This window comes from Pleurodeles waltl, chromosome 8 (genome assembly GCF_031143425.1).
Source record: "Pleurodeles waltl isolate 20211129_DDA chromosome 8, aPleWal1.hap1.20221129, whole genome shotgun sequence".
Classification (NCBI taxonomy): Eukaryota; Metazoa; Chordata; class Amphibia; order Caudata; family Salamandridae; genus Pleurodeles; species Pleurodeles waltl.
This window is the reverse complement of record NC_090447.1, coordinates 599,552,980-599,573,077: the sequence shown is the minus strand read 5'-3', so window position 1 is coordinate 599,573,077 and position 20,098 is coordinate 599,552,980. Positions and strand designations below refer to the sequence as shown.

The 20,098-nt window shown below is 44.1% G+C and overlaps 1 protein-coding gene across 21 annotated transcripts in view; it reads left to right on the top strand.

The window, feature by feature from the left end:
- Positions 1–20,098, top strand: part of TFDP1 (transcription factor Dp-1) — a 439,810-nt gene that overhangs the window by 165,443 nt on the left and 254,269 nt on the right. For all 21 annotated transcript variants that reach the window (XM_069204640.1, XM_069204648.1, XM_069204654.1 and 18 more), the window contains one exon: positions 16,462–16,583. In XM_069204640.1, the coding sequence (XP_069060741.1) occupies positions 16,462–16,583 (122 nt within the window). The remainder of the gene's footprint in view (positions 1–16,461; positions 16,584–20,098) is intronic.

The window sequence follows — 20,098 nt, the reverse complement described above, 5'->3', positions numbered from 1 at the left end:
AAACAGCTCTTTGTTTCTTTTTCACCACCACACAAAGGCAATCCTATATCTAAATCCGGCATAACTTGGTGGATTGTAATATGTAGACAGACCTGCTATGCTAAAACCAAGAGACCATTACCTATTTCTCTTAGACTCCGCTCCACTTGTAAAAAAAAAAAAAAAAAAAGCAACTATGGCATTTTTAGGAAATATCCCCATAGGAACAAATGCAAGGGAGCTAGATGGTCCACACCACACACATTCACCAAGCATTATTGTGTTGATGTCTTAGCATGCCAACAAGCTAATGTAGGACAGACAGTGCTACTTACACTTTTCCAGACCACTGCAACACCCACAGTTTAGCCACCACTTTTAAAAGGCTCTGCTTTACAGTCTGTGCAGAGCATGTGTATGTGCACCATATGTGACATCAAATGTAAAATGTCACGTACCTAGAAAGCATCTGTTTGTGGCATGCAGTGCTGTAGATTCCCATGGGCCCACTTTCGCCCCCGGCCACCTGTGGCCGTTGCATACTCCTTACCATTATCGCTATATACATTTACACGGACATCTGTCTTTACGCTTATATTATACTCTATTCTCACCCGCCTGTGGCAAAACAATCTAACAGTGGAGTTGATGCTCATTACCAGCAAGAGGAGGAGTCACTTCACCTAATGACTCAGAAAACATTTCTAAGAAAAACAACTTGCAACCTTCTGGACCCAACACTAGGTGGCAGGCATATGCAGAGCATGTGAATCTACAGCACTACATGCCACAAACAGATGCTTACTGGGTAAGTAGCATTTTCTCTTTTTTTGTATTCAATTGATTTTATATGCAGTTAAGAGTAGAATCAAGTATGAGTTATAAAAGTGCCCCCTGGGGAAGGGGAACACAGTGGTTGTGAAAACCAAGTGAATGGTGCCAAGTGAAGTGCACAAAAACAATACTTTTTCAGCTGGGTAAATGTCGACATTTCGACCTTCTGCAATTTAATAGGTCATCAGGAAAAAAGGAGCACGAAGAACTTAATTGCTGCCTGCATGCCTTCCAAGGATAAGGTAGCTACACGAATGTCCATGCAATTAGTACAGAGGGAAATGGCATCTGTTAATTGTTCCATGCTTGGAAATATGAAGAATTAAGCTGTAGGGAATTCACTTCCTTGTACAGGGCAGCCAGCGTCCAGTTAAGACACTTGTTGTTCCCTACCTTCACATAAGCAACCCTCTCTACTCTCATATATCCCACCTGTTTTCACTCAACCTTCAGTGACGTGCTGTCTTTTTGCAGGAGGGGCAATCACTTTGTCATAGGGAGGGTTTCGGAGACAGAAAGGCAAATGATTTTACTCTTGCTATTTCTTGATCCCCAAAAAGGATGAAGGACCAGGATGATTTTTAGGTATTCTCCCCCTGAATGCTTTCCTACGAAAGATGGCTTCTGCCTCAGCTATTATTTCTCTCCTGGAGTAAGATGTGTTGACTGTTCTTCTAGAAACCGACTTTGGAAAAGTCAAGGGAAAGTCTCAATTAGGAAAGTGGAAAAAAGTATGGAAACCGCTCGATTTGATTTTGTATGCGATGGGGTCACAAGGTTTCCAAGTTGCTGTCCTATGCTTGGATGTGACTCCACCCATCATATGTTTAAGAAAGTTGGTCACGGCGTGTCTTCGCATGTTAGGGATACATGTATACCTATACCCTGATCTCTGACTGCTAACAGTGGGCTTGCTGCAGTCAGAGACCACCTGTGGACAATAGTCTCCCTTCTTTCATTCTTGGGGATTTTCCATTGGGGAACAGAAGTCATCTTACACCTGCACAGAAATTTACCTTTTATATGGGCCATCTTAGACTCAGTGGCCTTCCTACCCCTTCAACGAGTTAGGGACCTTGAGATTCTGAACTTTGTGTTGAGATTATGATCCTGTTTTGGTAAAGTCCTGGAATCTGGTGTGGATGGTTCTAAGGCTTCATGTACTCCTGGACTCGTGTGTCATCCTGGTTCCACATGCCCACTGACAATTGCGGGCCTTACCATGAAACTTCTGTTTTCAGTGCACTCAACTAAATCTGTCTGTTGGACATCTGTTTTGAAAGGACTTACACTGATAGCAGCAGGCTGTTCACCCCAACCCACATTCACCTCACAGAAGTGACAGATGCATTGTATGTCAGTGGTGGCAGTCACCTGGGAGTAGTGGAGATCGGTGGCCTCTAGACTCCAGTGGGAAGAAAATGTTCCATATCTTCTGGAGGTTTTTGCCATTCATCAGGGAGTTCTATGCAGATCCTAACTAGGTATATGTCCATTACTTTGCAACAAACAGGGAGATGTTAGATCTAGGACCATGTAAACTGTTCCTTTGAACTTTGCTGAATTGCCAGTGTATTATACTTGTAGCCAACTATCAGTCAGAATTGCTCAACACCAGGGTGGATGAGTTCAGAAGATGTAGGTTGGCAGATGACTAATGAGGTCTTCACTCATGGGTGATTCAGGGCATCCTTCTCAGTGGTTTGTTTTCAGACTGGATATTATCACCAGTGCACTGGACTGTTCCTGGGACATGTTCTACATCCAGTGGTGCACAGGAGTCTTACACTTCTTCCTGATGCTACCTCTCCTGCCACAAAGTTCCTAAGATTAGGACAGAAAGGCCTTGAGTGATTTTGTAAGCCCAGGAATTGGCTAGAACAGTGTAATACACTGATCTGCTGAGCCTCAGCTTATGCCTATCGATCTGCCTGCCTCTTCTAGAGGACCTCTCCTGCCTTTGCAATAATGGAGAATCCTGCACCCAGATCTGCAAAACCCACACCTTCATGCTTAAAGATTGAACTTTGACAGCTGAACTACTTCAAACTTACCAGCTGAAGTAGTGAATGTGATTTTTGCAGCTAGACACCCTTTGACAAATTCTTTGCGTTGTGTTTGGCAAACGTTGAAGCCTGTTGTGGGGCCCATCAACTTGGTTTGCTGCAGCCTAATTTCTCTGATATTTTGTTGATTATTTTATCTTTGGCCCAGCAAGACTTTGCAGTAAGCAATGTTAAAGGTTATGTGTGTGTGTCCTTTCATCCTTTTTACGTGTACCCGGTCAACTCTTTATCAAGTCACCAGTTTGGGTGTGATTTCTAAAAGGACTGTGATACATGTTTCCTCACATGCTTTTCTTTATGCCTCTATAGGACCTGTATTATGTTGGAATGTGCCTGATGGGTGTGCTGTTTGAATCCATTAACAGATTTTTCTTGTGACAGCTTATTAACAAGATATTTTTTCTTATTAGGATTAGTTCTGCCCACCTTTTCTTTAAGCTGTAGGCTGCCATTTCAACTTCCATATGCCCCCTTCTTTCCTAACAAACCTTTGCCAGGGATTTGCCAGTCTTTATGCCAAAAGTTGTATCACCCTTCCATATGGGTCAGTCCATCACCATCTCTGCTTATTTCTTTCTGCCAGATCTCTCTGAGGAAGAAATACATCATTGTCTATACTGAAGAGAGTTCTCAGTTTTTACGTCAACCGTACGAAGGAGTATAGGGCAGACAACCTGATTTTCACGATTTCCTGAAGCTACAAAGGGAAGGCTGTGCAGAAGCAAACCCTATCCTGGTGGATCTTTGAGTACATAAGGACATGCAGTCTTCTGGCCAAGAAGGAGCTTCTTGAGGGCCTTTAAGCTCATTCCACCAGGGCCAAAGCTGCTTGGGTAATTGGTGTTCCTGTTCGAGATTTATGCCAAACTCATTGGTGTCTTGTGCACCAAGCTCTACTGCCTCGACAGTTGACTGCTTAGGTACCTTATCAAAGGTGTGTATTCCACAGTCAGAAATATCCATCAGAAGAACAAGTTATTTACCTTTAATATGTCTCTTTCTGCTAGTTACTCTTAACCACAAATTTCCTACCTGTCTGCGGTAATAGTGTGATTCATAGTGTACCCTGCTTGTGGAGAGATGACAGGGAAGGGAAACTTCTTCACTTCAACAAATGTAGTTCCTCAGAGAAACCTGGTGAAAACCAGGGTCCTTGACAGTGACAGATTGTCAAAGGGCTAAACAGAGTTGCTGCAATCAATGTCTGATCTAAAGACTGAATTGGTGAAAAAGATGGGCACCTCGGAAAGAGCAGTGCGGAAGGTAAAGAAGATTGCTGGAGGACCTCTATGGCCTTGTTTGGTGTAGAGCATAGAACTAAAAAGGCTGAGGTGCTTGCAGGCTCAGCAAACCCCGATTTTGACAGCAGTAACAATGTAGACACAGGTGATGATTTCCTTTAGGAAAAGTCGCATTGAGTCCATAGTGAGAATTCCTAGATGGAGGTTTTGGAAAATGCTAAACAAAGAATGTCGGGATGCTGGAATGTCCGGTCAAGGTTGCAGACTAGGCCTGTCACAAGTGTATGGTGGAGTTCCTTTTGGGCCATTTACAGGAACAGGATAACCAGTACTACATCTGTCATCTAGAAAGTGCACAGATTACCAGCAATGAACCTAGGAGGTGCTACGAAGCATCAAGATGCTGTAAAGGCAGTGTTGCGGTGCGAAGACTTGATTCCATGCAGGGCTTGTAAGAGGACCCTTATACAAGGTCAAAAGAGGCATGTTCACCCATCAGGTCTCTGTTTCATTGGGATTCCTAATTTACCTGCTTGTGAACCACCAAGGGAAAAGATTTGTTTGTGGAAAGCGGCATTATGGGAGCATAATTACACCTGGATGCTGGGTAATTGAGATTTCTTGTTGTGCTTCTTATGAGGGATGCAAAACAATTTCCTTAAATTATTGAATGCTGCTAAAAGTGTTCCGATTGGGGCTGTCAGATGACCGATGTTTGGGCTACTAGAGTAAGACAGGTGTTGTGCTTCAAATACTTTGAAAGTTGTCTGATGCATATGTTCTGTAAATGCACAACAGTTAAACTAATTTGGGAGTTAACTTCAAGAGTTTTATTTCAATTTTGGGATCCAAACAACATTCTTTAAAACATTTTTCACCCGGTTTCATTATAATCGAATGAATTAACTTGAGAACCTTTAGAACCAATTACTATGGAAATCATTAATAAATAAGAGGTCAATTTTGAGAATATGGAATAGCAGCAAGATCTTTAAGAAGGATGAATGGATTATGGATGTGTTCCCAAGCATCACTTAAAAATAGGGTGTCTACTTAATTCCAGTTTATTGCTAAAAGTTTGCAATCATGACCTTTTCACCTCCAAATCATTATTTGCAGGTACTAGTGTAGTTATGTCATGGCAAGGTTACAAAACCCAGAATGTATTAGTTGATCAGTGAATATTCAAGACTGGAAGCAGTGTCCATAATTACCTCGAAGGAGATGGTCACCGTATAAGGGAAAGGTGTACATAACTAGCATTATCAAACCTGATTGGTTTTGCCTTTGGGGCATATTGGCTTGCCAGTGTCTTGTGCAGTGCTTTAAAGCATTCCCAATGCTGTGCAACATGGCTAAGGAACATTTAAAAAGCCTATATTGTGTCCACCAGACTTATTCTGCAGGTGCGTGCACCACTCCTGGGCAGCTACAAAATGACACGGGTACTTTTTCCTAGTTGCTGTTCCAAGATAAATCTGTAAACAAAAAGAAAAATGAGTAATCTAATACTACATTGTACATACCTTCTGTAATTTTGACTTGAGGTTCTTCATTATCCGTACAATTATGTAGAATCAGATTTAAAAATAAATACAAGCAACGTTTTTTCAGGAAACAAAACATAGTGACCTGTTCATCTCTAGCTGTATCGCACCCCTTAGTGCTATTATAAAGTTGCTTCACGCTCTTGGATTCCAGGCCAAACACCTTGCCCTTTGTGAAGGCCAGTGTTGAAGCCTGTTTCTGTCCTTGGTCAGATGGTAGACAGTGGTGTCTCTGCCTGCTCTCCCTTGCATCTTCCTCCGTGAACCATCATCCAAGAAGTTACTAGTCCTTATTTTGTGATTGAAAACATCAGGAGCGCCTGCTGATCTGATACAAGACCTATTGTTAACTAATAGGGGGCTTAAAGTCCGTCCATTGCTTACTATTGGTTGGCTTCGTTGTCACTTTCATTTACTTGCTTCTTATTTGTTAGTGTTTGTGGGCTTTCCTTCCTCTTCTTGCATTTGTCCCTCCTCTAAAGCATGGATGCATTACTGTTTCCATACACAAAGCCAACATGTCTTATTGGTGAAGCCTATTACTTTGTCAATTCAATGCTTGTTTTATATCGGTATGCCTCCTTGGCCTTATGTGAGAAAAGGCCTCTTTTGACATAGTTAGCCTCGCCACGTTTTACCTGGTATGTGATGTAGCCTAGAAGTTGTTAGTGCCCAGGCCCTGTGCTAACCAGGTTCCCTGGGTCCGATATCTTTCCCTAAACGGTTGTGATGCATAGGCACAATTGGCAACACCTTTAGCTGCCACTATAAATCCCTAGTAAATGGTAGTTAGATACCCCAGGCATGGGGTACTATGGGTAGACCCCTGAGGGCAGTAACACTGATTGTGTCACCCTCTTGGGCCATGGATCCAGATGCACCCAGTCCTACCATCGTAGGCTGAGTGTTTTGGTGCAAACCTAAAGCACAAACTCGACATGGCACACTGCCTGTGTGCCCTGTCCACTATACACTACTTGCACTATGGATAAGACACCCTCTGGCAGGCCTTACAGTCCTAAATCAGGGTGCACAATATTGCATGTGGGGGCATAGCTGCATGAGCAATAGACCCCCATTGTGTCATGCTAAACCTGGGATATAGTGAGTGAACAGAGCAGGCATTTTAATACATGTGCTGGACACTGGTCCCTACGAGTTTCACAGCTACATGATGGCCACTCTGAACCCTGGGTTGTTTGGTATGACACCCAGTTGATCTCCCTGATCAGGAACCCCTCAACAGCCAAGAGGAACTTCAGGGATGGGATTGAAGCAGTCGCCACCTGGATGAGGGATAGCTGCCTTAAGTGGAACTCTGACAAAACCGAGATCCTCATCATGGGACCTTCCTCCTCAGCCTGGGACAACTCCTGGTGGCCCTCAACACTCGGCAGGCCCCTCACCCCCACAGACCATGCACAAAACCTCAGCGTCATCCTCGACTCAGTGCTCACCATGACCAGAAAGGGAAACTCCAGTGCCTCCACCTGTTGCCACACCCTCCGAATCATACGGAAGATCTTCTGATTGATACCAACCGACTGCCGCAAAACAATGGCACACGCACTAATCACGAGCAGACTTGACTAATGCAACGCCCTCTATGCCAGAACCGCTGAGAAGAACCTGCGCAAGCTGCAACAAATTCAGAATGCTGCCACTAGACTTGTCCTAAACATTCCCTGTCGCAAACACCACACAGGACACCTGAAAAACCTCCACTAGCTCACCGCCGAGAAGAGGATCAAGGTCAAACTCCTCATGCACGCCTACAGAACCCTCACGACAGTGGACCCAGCTACCTCAACCACTGCATCACCTGGTACTTTCCTTCCAGACCTCTCTGCTTATCCCAGCAGTCCCGCTCCAATGTACCCCGCATAAAGACGTCCTCGGCTGGAGAAAGATCTTTCACATACCTGGCCGCAAAAGGTTGGAACACCTTACCTTTCATCTCAGACGGTCGTCATTGCTGCCTCAGGTCAGGAAGGACCTCAAGACCTGGCTTTTAAACTGATTGGAAGACACACCCCTCAGCGCCTTGACATCCTATGGGTGAGTAGTGCGCGTTAAAACACCTAATTGATTGATTGGTATGAAAGAACTCAGAATGATAAATCAAACTGGTACCAGTATTGGATTTATTACCAAATGTACCTAGGGGGTCACCTTAGAGGTGCCCCCTGCAAAAGCTAGCTACCCTGGCATGGTTGATGGCCGGTCCTATCCAGCCTGCCAGCACCAGACACAAATATGCATCCCTGGAGTGAGAGAGTCTTCTCTCTGGGATTCAGAACAAAGGTCTTCCTGGGTGAAGTTGCTAACACCCCTCCCTCAGGAATGTGCACTGCCCTGTTGGCAAGCTTCAAAGGGCTTGCCTCCTTTGAAACTTGACCTCCAGGCCTGCTGCTAGCAGCAGATGGCCGCCCCTGTTGCAAACCCCCACTTTTTGAGGGAGCAATGGCGGGAAAATCAAAGAAAGGTCAGGATGAGTGGCTCTACCTTGCTTGCACCACCCCTAAGGTGTTGCATGCAATGTGGCCTTTCCAGTTCATTTTCCTTCATCTTGGATGGAAGGAAAATTGCCAATCAGGTGCAGGGAATTGTCCTCTGCCCACAGGAAGTGGTCACTTAGTATTTGTAGCCATCCTATGGTAGATGACCCATTGGTCACTACCAGGTTCCCCCTAAAAGGCCCACTAAATACAGTATTTAGTGGGCATCCGATTCTAAGGACTCAAGAAGTCCAGCAACAAAGAAGACCCAAGACATGAACAGAAGACCTGCTGCACAAAGAAAAGGCGCCAAACCCTTCCTGCTGCACCCAGAACTCAACAATCGCTGCTGAGGGGTTGCTCGGCCACTGGGCGGACTCTACTCTTCAAAACTCACCAGAGTTCTCCCTCCAGAGTGAAGGGATCACTCTGCAACCCCAAGAAACCAACAAGCCAGTGAGGTCCACTTCACTGACCAGCTGCTGACTGTTGAACTGGACGGCGCAGCTGTACCAAACTTAACACCACGGACCCAGAGGACAAACCCTGCCAGTGTGCCAAGTTTGGTTTAATTGCGCCTTGCAGCGGCCAAACCGTGCCATTACCCTGGGTAGTGGTCACTTCACGTCGTGTACACTGAAAGACAGTCCACTTTGGACTGTAAAATGACCAGGAGGAAGCCCCAGTCGAGGGACTTGGGAAACCACCAAGACCTCCCACCAGAGTGCCCCTGTTGACCTGCAAGTGACCCTCAAACCAACCTACCTTCTGCTTCTAAGGGCCTTTTCGGGCACAGCTCCTGGCTCACCGGTTCGCTCTGCACCTGGCTGCCCTGTACTGAAGATCCAGCTGTGCTGTAAGGGTCTCCACCCCTTGTGATATCAACACTGCAAGGGGACCCCCAGGATTCACCTTTAAACTTACCTGTGCAGTGCTTTTCCAAGTGGTCCCCCGAAGTGGCCCTGCACCGGCTTCAGAGACCTTTTCCCCCTACTTCTGCCAGAACTTTTTACAAAAATCAGAAGTATTTTTGTAAATTGGTCTCGAGTTATTCTTTTGGGTGTGTCTCTTGCCTAGTGATACTCTAAGTACAACAAATGCTTTGCACTTCTCCAAGAATAGCCTAACGGTTCGACCAAGCTACCTTAAAAATTAGAGCATTAATTCGTCTTGTTTTTACCTCTGTAAACCACTGTGTGGCTGCCTGGTCCCCTGCACAGTGTGCCTAGTTTTGCACACTACATAGAGGGCCAGCATCCTACACCTTATCTGTAAATAAAGAGTGAACTTTTTTTATAGTCATTTTTTTTTTTTACCGTAAACCTTAATTTTTTTGAGTTCCATGTGTACATTTTTGTGTGTATGTCTCCCCCCCCCCCCCCCTTTTACCTTTCCTCTATGTGTGTGTGTGTGTATATATATATATATATATGTATGTATCTGTATATATATTTGTTCGATGGCATGTGTAGCTGCAGATACACATGCTGTGCACAGTCCGCCGTCTGGTGTTGGGCTCGGAGTGTTACAAGTTGTTTTTCTTCGAAGAAGTCTTTTCGAGTCACGAGACCGAGGGACTCCTCCCATTTCGATTCCATTGCGCATGGGCGTCGACTCCATCTTAGATTGTTTTTTTTCCGCCATCGGGTTCGGACGTGTTCCTTTTCGCTCCGTGTTTCGGATCGGAAAGTTAGTTAGAATCTCGGAAAAAAACGTCGGTATTGTTTGCGTTCGGTATCGGGTTAGTTAGAACAAATCGACACCGAATTTTGAAGAGCTCCGGTGGCCCTATGGTTTTTTTTCGATCCCCCGTCGGGGCCTGGTCGGCCCGGCCACGTGCGGCTTCAAGGCTGATGGAACGGACCCCATTCCGCTTCTGCCCAAAATGCCATCACAAGTATCCGTATACGGATCACCATCTGGTCTGTAACTTGTGCTTGTCCCCCGAGCACAAGGAAGATACTTGTGAGGCCTGTCGAGCGTTTCGGTCGAGGAAGACGCTGAGAGACCGAAGAGCCAGGAGACTACAAATGGCGTCCACGCCGACAGGTCAAGATCGTTTCCAGGAGGAAGAAGAAGCTTTCTCTGTCCACGAGTCGGATTCTGAAGAACTCAACGCCGAAGAAACAACCAAAACCGTGAGTAAGACGTCGAAAATCAAGACTCACGAGAAGTCTACGAAAGCCAAGGGGACGCCACCGCCAACAGGCCATGGCTTAACCTGAAAAATAGGTGACCCATCCAGGGCACCGAAAAAGGGCATGCTGGTGTCGAAGTCATCCGACTCCGGTCGAGATACCGCCACACAGCAACTTCGGAGCCGAGACAGCGGCTCCGAGAAACTTCGGCACAGAGACAGCAGCACCGAAGAATTTCGGCACCGAGACACCACGCCGAAAACAAAGAAGGTTTCTTCGGAGCCTAAAAAGACTTCCGAAAAGGTTTCGGTTCCGAAACAGCCAGCCTCTGAGCCGAAAACTAGTTCCTATACAGAGGAACAAGGATTAACCTCCCAATTACATAGATTTGGAAAGGAGCTTCAAGCTGTAGAGCCTGACTACACACAAAAAAGGCTTCATATTCATGAGGACACAGGGAAGATAACCACTCTTCCCCCAATCAAAATAAAAAGGAAACTTGCCTTTCAACAAAAGGACAAGCAACCACAGGCAAAGGTGGCAAGGAAAACAACCCCACCACCGTCTCCACCACCATCAATACATGCATCACCAGCAACAACTCCACCACTGATGCACTCACCAGCTCATACCACAATGAGTCAGGATGATCCCGATGCATGGGACCTCTACGATGCTCCAGTGTCTGACAATAGCCCAGACTCTTATCCTACAAAACCGTCACCACCTGAGGACAGTACATCCTATACACAGGTGGTCGCAAGGGCAGCCGAGTTTCACAATGTCTCCTTACATTCGGAACCAATTTAGGATGACTTTCTTTTTAACACCCTATCCTCCACCCATAGCCAGTATCAATGCCTTCCCATGCTACCAGGAATGCTAAGACATTCAAAAAAAATGTCAAGATCCAGTTAAAGGCAGAGCCATAACTCCAAGGGTGGAGAAAAAATATAAGCCACCACCCACAGATCCAATATATATTACAACACAACTAACACCAGACTCAGTAGTTGTGGGGGCAGCTCGTAAGAGAGCCAACTCTCATACCTCAGGCGACGCACCACCTCCAGACGAGGAGAGCTGCAAATTTGATGCTGCGGGAAAAAGGGTTGCAGCGCAAGCAGCAAATCAGTGGCGTATTGCCAATTCACAAGCACTTTTGGCAAGATACGACAGGGCTCATTGGGATGAAATGCAACATTTCATCGAACACTTACCCAAGGAGTTCCAAAAAAGAGCGCAACAGGTGGTGGAAGAGGGACAAAGTATCTCAAATAATCAGATACGGTCTTCCATGGATGCAGCAGATACAGCTGCAAGGACAATAAACACTGCAGTCACAATACGAAGACACGCATGGCTGCGCACTTCTGGGTTCAAACCGGAAATCTAGCAGGCTGTGCTCAATATGCCGTTTAATGAACAGCAATTGTTTGGGCCGGAGGTAGACACTGCCATCGAAAAACTCAAAAAGGACACCGATACAGCCAAAGCCATGGGCGCACTCTACTCCCCGCAGAGCAGAGGCACATTTCGGAAAAACACCTTTTAGGGGAGGGTTTCGAGGTCAACCCACAGAAACCACAACCTCACAAACCAGGCCTACCTACCAGGGTCAATATCAGAGGGGAGGTTTTCGGGGGCAATTTAGAGGGGGCCAATTCCCAAAAAATAGAGGAAAATTCCAAGATCCCAAAACCCCTCAAAATAAGCAGTGACTCACAAGTCACGCACCCCCATCACATAACACCTGTGGGGGGAAGACTAAGCCAATTTTACAAACTTTGGGAGGAAATAACAACAGACACTTGGGTCTTAGCAATTATCCAGCATGGTTATTGCATAGAATTTCGCCAATTCCCTCCAAACGTCCCACCGAAAACACACAATATGTCAAAACAACATATAGATCTTCTAGGACTAGAGGTTCAAGCATTGCTACAAAAGGACGCAATAGAATTAGTACCAATTCAACAAAAAAACACAGGAGTTTACTCACTGTACTTTCTAATACCCAAAAAGGACAAAACTCTGAGACCAATACTAGATCTCAGAACACTAAATACCTACATAAAATCAGACCACTTTCACATGGTCACGTTACAAGACGTAATTCCACTGCTCAAAAAGCAAGACTACTTGACAACATTAGATCTAAAAGATGCGTATTTCCATATACCAATACATCCTTCACACAGGAAATACCTAAGGTTCGTATTCCAAGGAATACATTACCAATTCAAAGTGTTGCCATTCGGAATAACAACTGCGCCAAGAGTTTTTACAAAATGCCTGGCAGTAGTAGCTGCACATATCAGAAGGCAGCAAATACATGTGTTCCCGTACTTCGACGACTGGTTAATCAAAACCAACACGCTAAAACAGTGTTCACAGCACACAAAATATGTCATACAAACCCTTCACAGGCTAGGTTTCTCCATCAACTACGCGAAGTCACACCTTTTGCCGTGCCAAACGCAGCAATACTTAGGAGCGACAATCAACACAGCAAAAGGGATTGCCACTCCAAGTCCACAACGGGTTCAAACATTTCACAAAGTAATACAGGCCATATATCCAACACAAAAGATACAAGTCAGAATGGTAATGAAACTACTAGGCATGATGTCTTCATGCATAGCCATTGTCCCAAACGCAAGATTGCACATGCAGCCCTTACAACAGTGCCTAGCATCACAATGGTCACAAGCACAGGGTCAACTTCTAAATCTGGTGTTGATAGACCGCCAAACATACATCTCGCTTCTATGGTGGAACAGTACAAATTTAAACCGAGGGCGGCCTTTCCAAGACCCAGTGCCACAATACGTCATAACATCAGATGCTTCCATGACAGGGTGGGGAGCACACCTCAATCAACACAGCATCCAAGGACAATGGGACATACATCAGAGACAGTTTCACATAAATCACTTGGAAATGTTAGCAGTATTTCTAGCGCTGAAAGCATTTCAACCCATAATAACCCAAAAATACATTCTTGTCAAAACAGACAACATGACAACAATGTATTATCTAAACAAACAAGGAGGGACACACTCGACGCAGTTGTGCCTCCTAACACAGAAAATATGGCATTGGGCGATTCACAACCACATTCGCCTAATAGCACAATTTATCCCAGGGATTCAGAACCAGCTGGCAGACAATCTCGAGATCACCAACAAACCCACGAGTGGGAAATTCACCCCCAAATACTAAACAATTACTTTCAAATTTAGGGGACACCTCAAATAGATCTATTTGCAACAAAGGAAAACTCCAAATGCCAAAACTTCGCATCCAGGTACCCACAAGATCAATCCCAAGGCAATTCTCTATGGATGAACTGGTCAGGGATCTTTGCATACACTTTTCCCCCTCTCCCTCTCCTAACATATGTAGTAAACAGGTTGATTCAAAACAAACTCAAACTCATACTAATAGAACCAACATGGGCAAGGCAACCTTGGTACACGACACTACTAGACATGTCAGTAGTACCTCATGTCAAACTACCCAACAAACCAGATCTGTTAACACAACACAAACAACAGATCAGACATCCAAATCCAGCATCTTTGAATCTAGCAATTTGGCTCCTGAAATCCTAGAATTCGGGCACTTGCATCTCACACAAGAATGTATGGAGGTCATAAAACAAGCTAGGAAACCTACCACTAGACACTGCTACGCAAACAAGTGGAAAAGATTTGTGTATTACTGCCAGAATAATCAAATTCAGCCATTACACGCATCTCCAAAGGATATAGTAGGATATTTACTACATTTGCAAAAATCAAACCTAGCTTTCTCTTCCATAAAGATACATCTTACCGCAATATCAGCTTACCTACAAATTACTCATTCAACTTCACTATTTAAAATACCAGTCATTAAAGCGTTTATGGAAGGCTTAAAGAGAATCATACCACCAAGAACACCACCTGTTCCTTCATGGAACCTCAACATTGTCTTAACAAGACTCATGGGTCCACCTTTCGAGCCCATGCATTCTTGTGAAATGCAATACTTAACGTGGAAAGTTGCATTTTTGATTGCCATCACATCTCTAAGTAGAGTGAGCGAGATTCAAGCATTTACCATACAAGAACCATTTATTCAAATACATAATAATAAAGTAGTTCTAAGAACAAATCCTAAATTGTTACCAAAGGTTATCTCACCGTTCCACTTAAATCAAACAGTAGAATTACCAGTGTTCTTCCCACAACCAGATTCTGTTGCTGAAAGAGCACTACATACATTAGACATCAAAAGAGCACTAATGTACTACATTGACAGAACGAAACTAATTAGAAAAACAAAACAACTATTTATTGCCTTTCAAAAACCTCATACAGGAAATCCAATTTCAAAACAAGGCATTGCTAGGTGGATAGTTAAGTGTATTCAAACCTGCTATCTTAAAGCAAAGAGAGAGCTGCCTATTACACCAAAGGCACACTCAACCAGAAAGAAAGGGGCTACCATGGCCTTTCTAGGAAATATTCCAATGAACGAAATATGTAAGGCAGCAACATGGTCTACGCCTCATACATTTACCAAGCACTACTGTGTAGATGTGTTAACTGCACAACAAGCCACAGTAGGTCAGGCTGTACTGAGAACATTATTTCAAACTACTTCAACTCCTACAGGCTGAACCACCGCTTTTGGGGAGATAACTGCTTACTAGTCTATGCACAGCATGTGTATCTGCAGCGACACATGCCATCGAACGGAAAATGTCACTTACCCAGTGTACATCTGTTCGTGGCATGAGTCGCTGCAGATTCACATGCGCCCACCCGCCTCCCCGGGAGCCTGTAGCCGTTTAGAAGTAGATCTTGAACATTTGTACATTTGTAAATATATTACTTTAACCTTTATTATGTACATACGTATTCATTCCATTGCATGGGCACTATTACTAACATACACAACTCCTACCTCACCCTCTGCGGGGAAAACAATCTAAGATGGAGTCGACGCCCATGCGCAATGGAATCGAAATGGGAGGAGTCCCTCGGTCTCGTGACTCGAAAAGACTTCTTCGAAGAAAAACAACTTGTAACACTCCGAGCCCAACACCAGACGGCGGACTGTGCACAGCATGTGAATCTGCAGCGACTCATGCCACGAACAGATGTACACTGGGTAAGTGACATTTTCCATATATATATATATATATATATATATATATATATATATATATATATATATATATAAACAACATATTTTAACATTAGTACTTTCATGTGCTGCATACTTTCCTGTCTTGTAAAAACTCCTGTGACATGTGACGTAGTGATTCTTGATTTAAGTTAGAGCGGTGCACATCATGCAGGAATAATTGCCACGCAACTTTACTTATGCAGGGGTGGCAATGAGAGTTCAGCAGCCAGTGGGAGACTCAGCTAAGTATTGAGACGTACATGGTGCATTCTTTCTTCGGGCGGTCTTGAAACCTTGCTCCTGATTTGTCAGTTTTTGGATGTTTTTTTGTAGCTCTGACCCTGAACTGGATCATGAACATACTCTTGCAAGGATACTCATTACGTATCGCATCTGTGGGCTCTCAAATTAAGGTGTTGGCATGCCACAAGCATGAGTGGCTGCATTTCTTGTTTTATGCAGGAACTTAAGTTCTCCAGAATGTCTCGGTCTCAGCTAGTACCCAATATTCCTGGATTTTGGAGAATGTTTCAGATGGGTTCCTCCTTTTGATTGTGTAGTTTGCTGTGGTTCTGGGTTGCCTGGGAATGTGGATGGAAACTCTTCACCACAGACAACCACACCTCACACTTACACTGCCGGTTATACCCCTATTCTCTTTTAAAATTGAGTTTGAGATCCTGTCAATAAAGGACTGTACTGTAGCATGGATTCATGGAATTAATATTCTATGGGTGTGGAGAAGAATAGGAATGGGGTAATTTGTTTATTGCAATTGGCAATCTTCTCTCAACTTTGTGCCACATGTGCTCAACAATGTCCTTCATAATGACTGATGCTGACTTTACATAGTCTAGAATTTTTTGTAAAGAAGTTGTTTGAAGCTGCTATACAATTTGGCAGGTTTCTTTGTAAATATTACTTTGTTGTTCAACAGATGATAAACTAATCACATATCGTGTATATTATATTTATAGGTCATTGGTACTCCCCAGAGACCCTCGGCACCGAATACAATCCTCGTGGGAAGCCCCCACACACCTAATACACATTTTGTGTCACAGAACCAGGCATCTGACGCCTCACCTTGGTCTGCTGGGTGAGCAATACTAACCTTAGTGGCAAAATCAATGCATTTAAAATTGTTTTCGGTGTTTTGTTTACATCACAGATGGATCTATCTCTTAGTAAATGTATGTATTTGCCAGAAAGGAGATTCTGAACAGTGGTGTTTTAAGTTGTTTGTCTGTAGATTTGGCCAGATATTTGAGCACTTCACTATTCGCTTGGTTATTACAAGAAGACAATGTCACAGGGATACTAAGTTTCCAGTGAAGGCCTTCAAAATGTCGATATACAGGGAGTGCAGAATTATTAGGCAAGTTGTATTTTTGAGGATTAATTTTATTATTGAACAACAACCATGTTCTCAATGAACCCAAAAAACTCATTAATATCAAAACTGAATATTTTTGGAAGTAGTTTTTAGTTTGTTTTTAGTTTTAGCTATGTTAGGGGGATATCTGTGTGTGCAGGTGACTATCACTGTGCATAATTATTAGGCAACTTAACAAAAAAAAGATATATACCCATTTCAATTATTTATCATTACCAGTGAAACCAATATAACATCTCAACATTCACAAATATACATTTCTGACATTCAAAAACAAAACAAAAACAAATCAGTGACCAATATAGCCACCTTTCTTTGCAAGGACACTCAAAAGCCTGCCATCCATGGATTCTGTCAGTGTTTTGATCTGTTCACCATCAACATTGCGTGCAGCAGCACCCACAGCCTCCCAGACACTGTTCAGAGAGGTGTACTGTTTTCCCTCCTTGTAAATCTCACATTTGATGATGGACCACAGGTTCTCAATGGGGTTCAGATCAGGTGAACAAGGAGGCCATGTCATTAGATTTCCTTCTTTTATACCCTTTCTTGCCAGCCACGCTGTGGAGTACTTGGACGCGTGTGATGGAGCATTGTCCTGCATGAAAATCATGTTTTTCTTGAAGGATGCAGACTTCTTCCTGTACCACTGCTTGAAGAAGGTGTCTTCCAGGAACTGGCAGTAGGACTGGGAGTTGAGCTTGACTCCATCCTCAACCCGAAAAGGCCCCACAAGCTCATCTTTGATGATACCAGCCCAAACCAGTACTCCACCTCCACCTTGCTGGCGTCTGAGTCGGACTGGAGCTCTCTGCCCTTTACCAATCCAGCCACGGGCCCATCCATCTGGCCCATCAAGACTCACTCTCATTTCATCAGTCCATAAAACCTTAGAAAAATCAGTCTTGAGATATTTATTGGCCCAGTCTTGACGTTTCAGCTTGTGTGTCTTGTTCAGTGGTGGTCGTCTTTCAGCCTTTCTTACCTTGGCCATGTCTCTGAGTATTGCACACCTTGTGCTTTTGGGCACTCCAGTGATGTTGCAGCTCTGAAATATGGCCAAACTGGTGGCAAGTGGCATCGTGGCAGCTGCACGCTTGACTTTTCTCAGTTCATGGGCAGTTATTTTGCGCCTTGGTTTTTCCACACGCTTCTTGCGACCCTGTTGACTATTTTGAATGAAACGCTTGATTGTTCGATGATCACGCTTCAGAAGCTTTGCAATTTTAAGAGTGCTGCATCCCTCTGCAAGATATCTCACTATTTTTGACTTTTCTGAGCCTGTCAAGTCCTTCTTTTGACCCATTTTGCCAAAGGAAAGGAAGTTGCCTAATAATTATGCACACCTGATATAGGGTGTTGATGTCATTAGACCACACCCCTTCTCATTACAGAGATGCACATCACCTAATATGCTTAATTGGTAGTAGGCTTTCGAGCCTATACAGCTTGGAGTAAGACAACATGCATAAAGAGGATGATGTGGTCAAAATACTCATTTGCCTAATAATTCTGCACTCCCTGTAAGCACATGCAGTTCTGTCGGAATACTTTTAAAAACATTTAAATCATTGTGAGGAGTGCATTAATCTTTGTTTTTTTTTTTCTTCAAACTGTTTCACATCAAATATATTACATAATGACCACCAGGCTTAATGGTATGTTATCCAGTTCATTTAAACAATATACATCATTTGACATATCATACAGTGCTTGTTCAGTGTGAAACTAGTGTGATTACAAAAACAGAAATGTTTTCATTTCTTAATCAAACAACTTGGTTGTGATGTTTTTGCCAGCATTCATCTAACTGTGGGTTAGTGACATGAATTATATCCCAACTAGATGCTAGTAATCCAAGTGTAGGTTTTTAATGCATCGAAGTTTGAATCCCTTGAACAGCACATGTCACTTAAATCATCTACAGGGGTTTTTCCTCAGGATCAAACCAAAGATACAAGACACCGTGCAACCAAGAGAACATTAAGCCATATTCATTGGGCATCCCAAGAGAATACTTCAGTGAAAACCAAGAGTAGAAATTGTAGGTAGCTGAGTTTTAGTTGAGGCCTCCACCCCCACAATTTTTTGCCTGTTTTTTGGTGCAACTTTGAAGTGCACTGTGTTCCTGCTAACCAAGTCGCCAGTTCCAGTGTTCCTTCCCCAAAACAAGATACCTGGTCACTTGATCCTCAAGTGGCCAGGCCCTTTAGCACCTCTGTAAGTCCCTAGTAAATGGTACCTCTGGTACCTAGGGCATGGGTACTGAAGAGCGCCTCTAAGAGCTGCAGCATAATGTTTGCCACTGTAAAGGATCCAGCACTAACCTCATGCAGATTACTATTGCAGGCTGTGTGGGAAGGTGCTCCTTAAAAGGGAAAACACTACATGGCATTCAGACTGTGTGCCATGTGCCCTAAACATTGCATATAATATTTGTAAGTAACCCCAACAGCAGGCCTGGCATTCCTAAGGCAGGATGCCTTATATTACATGTGTGGACATATCTGCAAGAGCAGATATGCCCCTGCTTTGTCTTTGCCGATTCTTAGACAAAGGAAGTGAACAGGGAAGCCATTTTAACTACATGTGCTGAACAGTGGTCGGTAAGAGTTCTGCAGCTACATGATTGCTTCACTAAAAATAGGGATGTTTGCTATCAAACATCTCCTATAAATAAACCCTCACTGACTTCAGTGATGGATTTATTAATATATGCACCCAGAGGGCACCTTAGAGGGCCCCTGAAAACCTAGCAACCGAGCTCCCTGACCAATTCTGCCCAGTCTGCCACCAACAAACGATAATGTGACCCCCAAGGGTGAGATCCTTTGCTCTCTGAAGGTCCGAAGACAATGGCTGCTCCAGTAGAGGTGTTCACACACCGCTTCCAACAGGATGACCTACAAATCTGCATTCCAAGGCAGACAGCTTCAAAAAAGCCCACTGCCTTTGCTATGCAATGCTGGCCAGCCTTCCTCAGAGAGATGCTGACCGCCCCTGCCCCAAGGCCCATCTGTACACCTGGACAGGCAGGGAAATTAGCTATGCCGGAGGCATGTTGCCTTTCCAGGCTGGATACACATCTAGGGTGACCAGCCTGAAATGCACAAGCTTTACAAATTCCAGCATCGTGTGTGTGGTGGAATTCTGGGACAGGGTGATGCCCACTCCCTGAAGGAAGTGGTAATCTATGAGGTGTAGTGACCCCAAGGTCC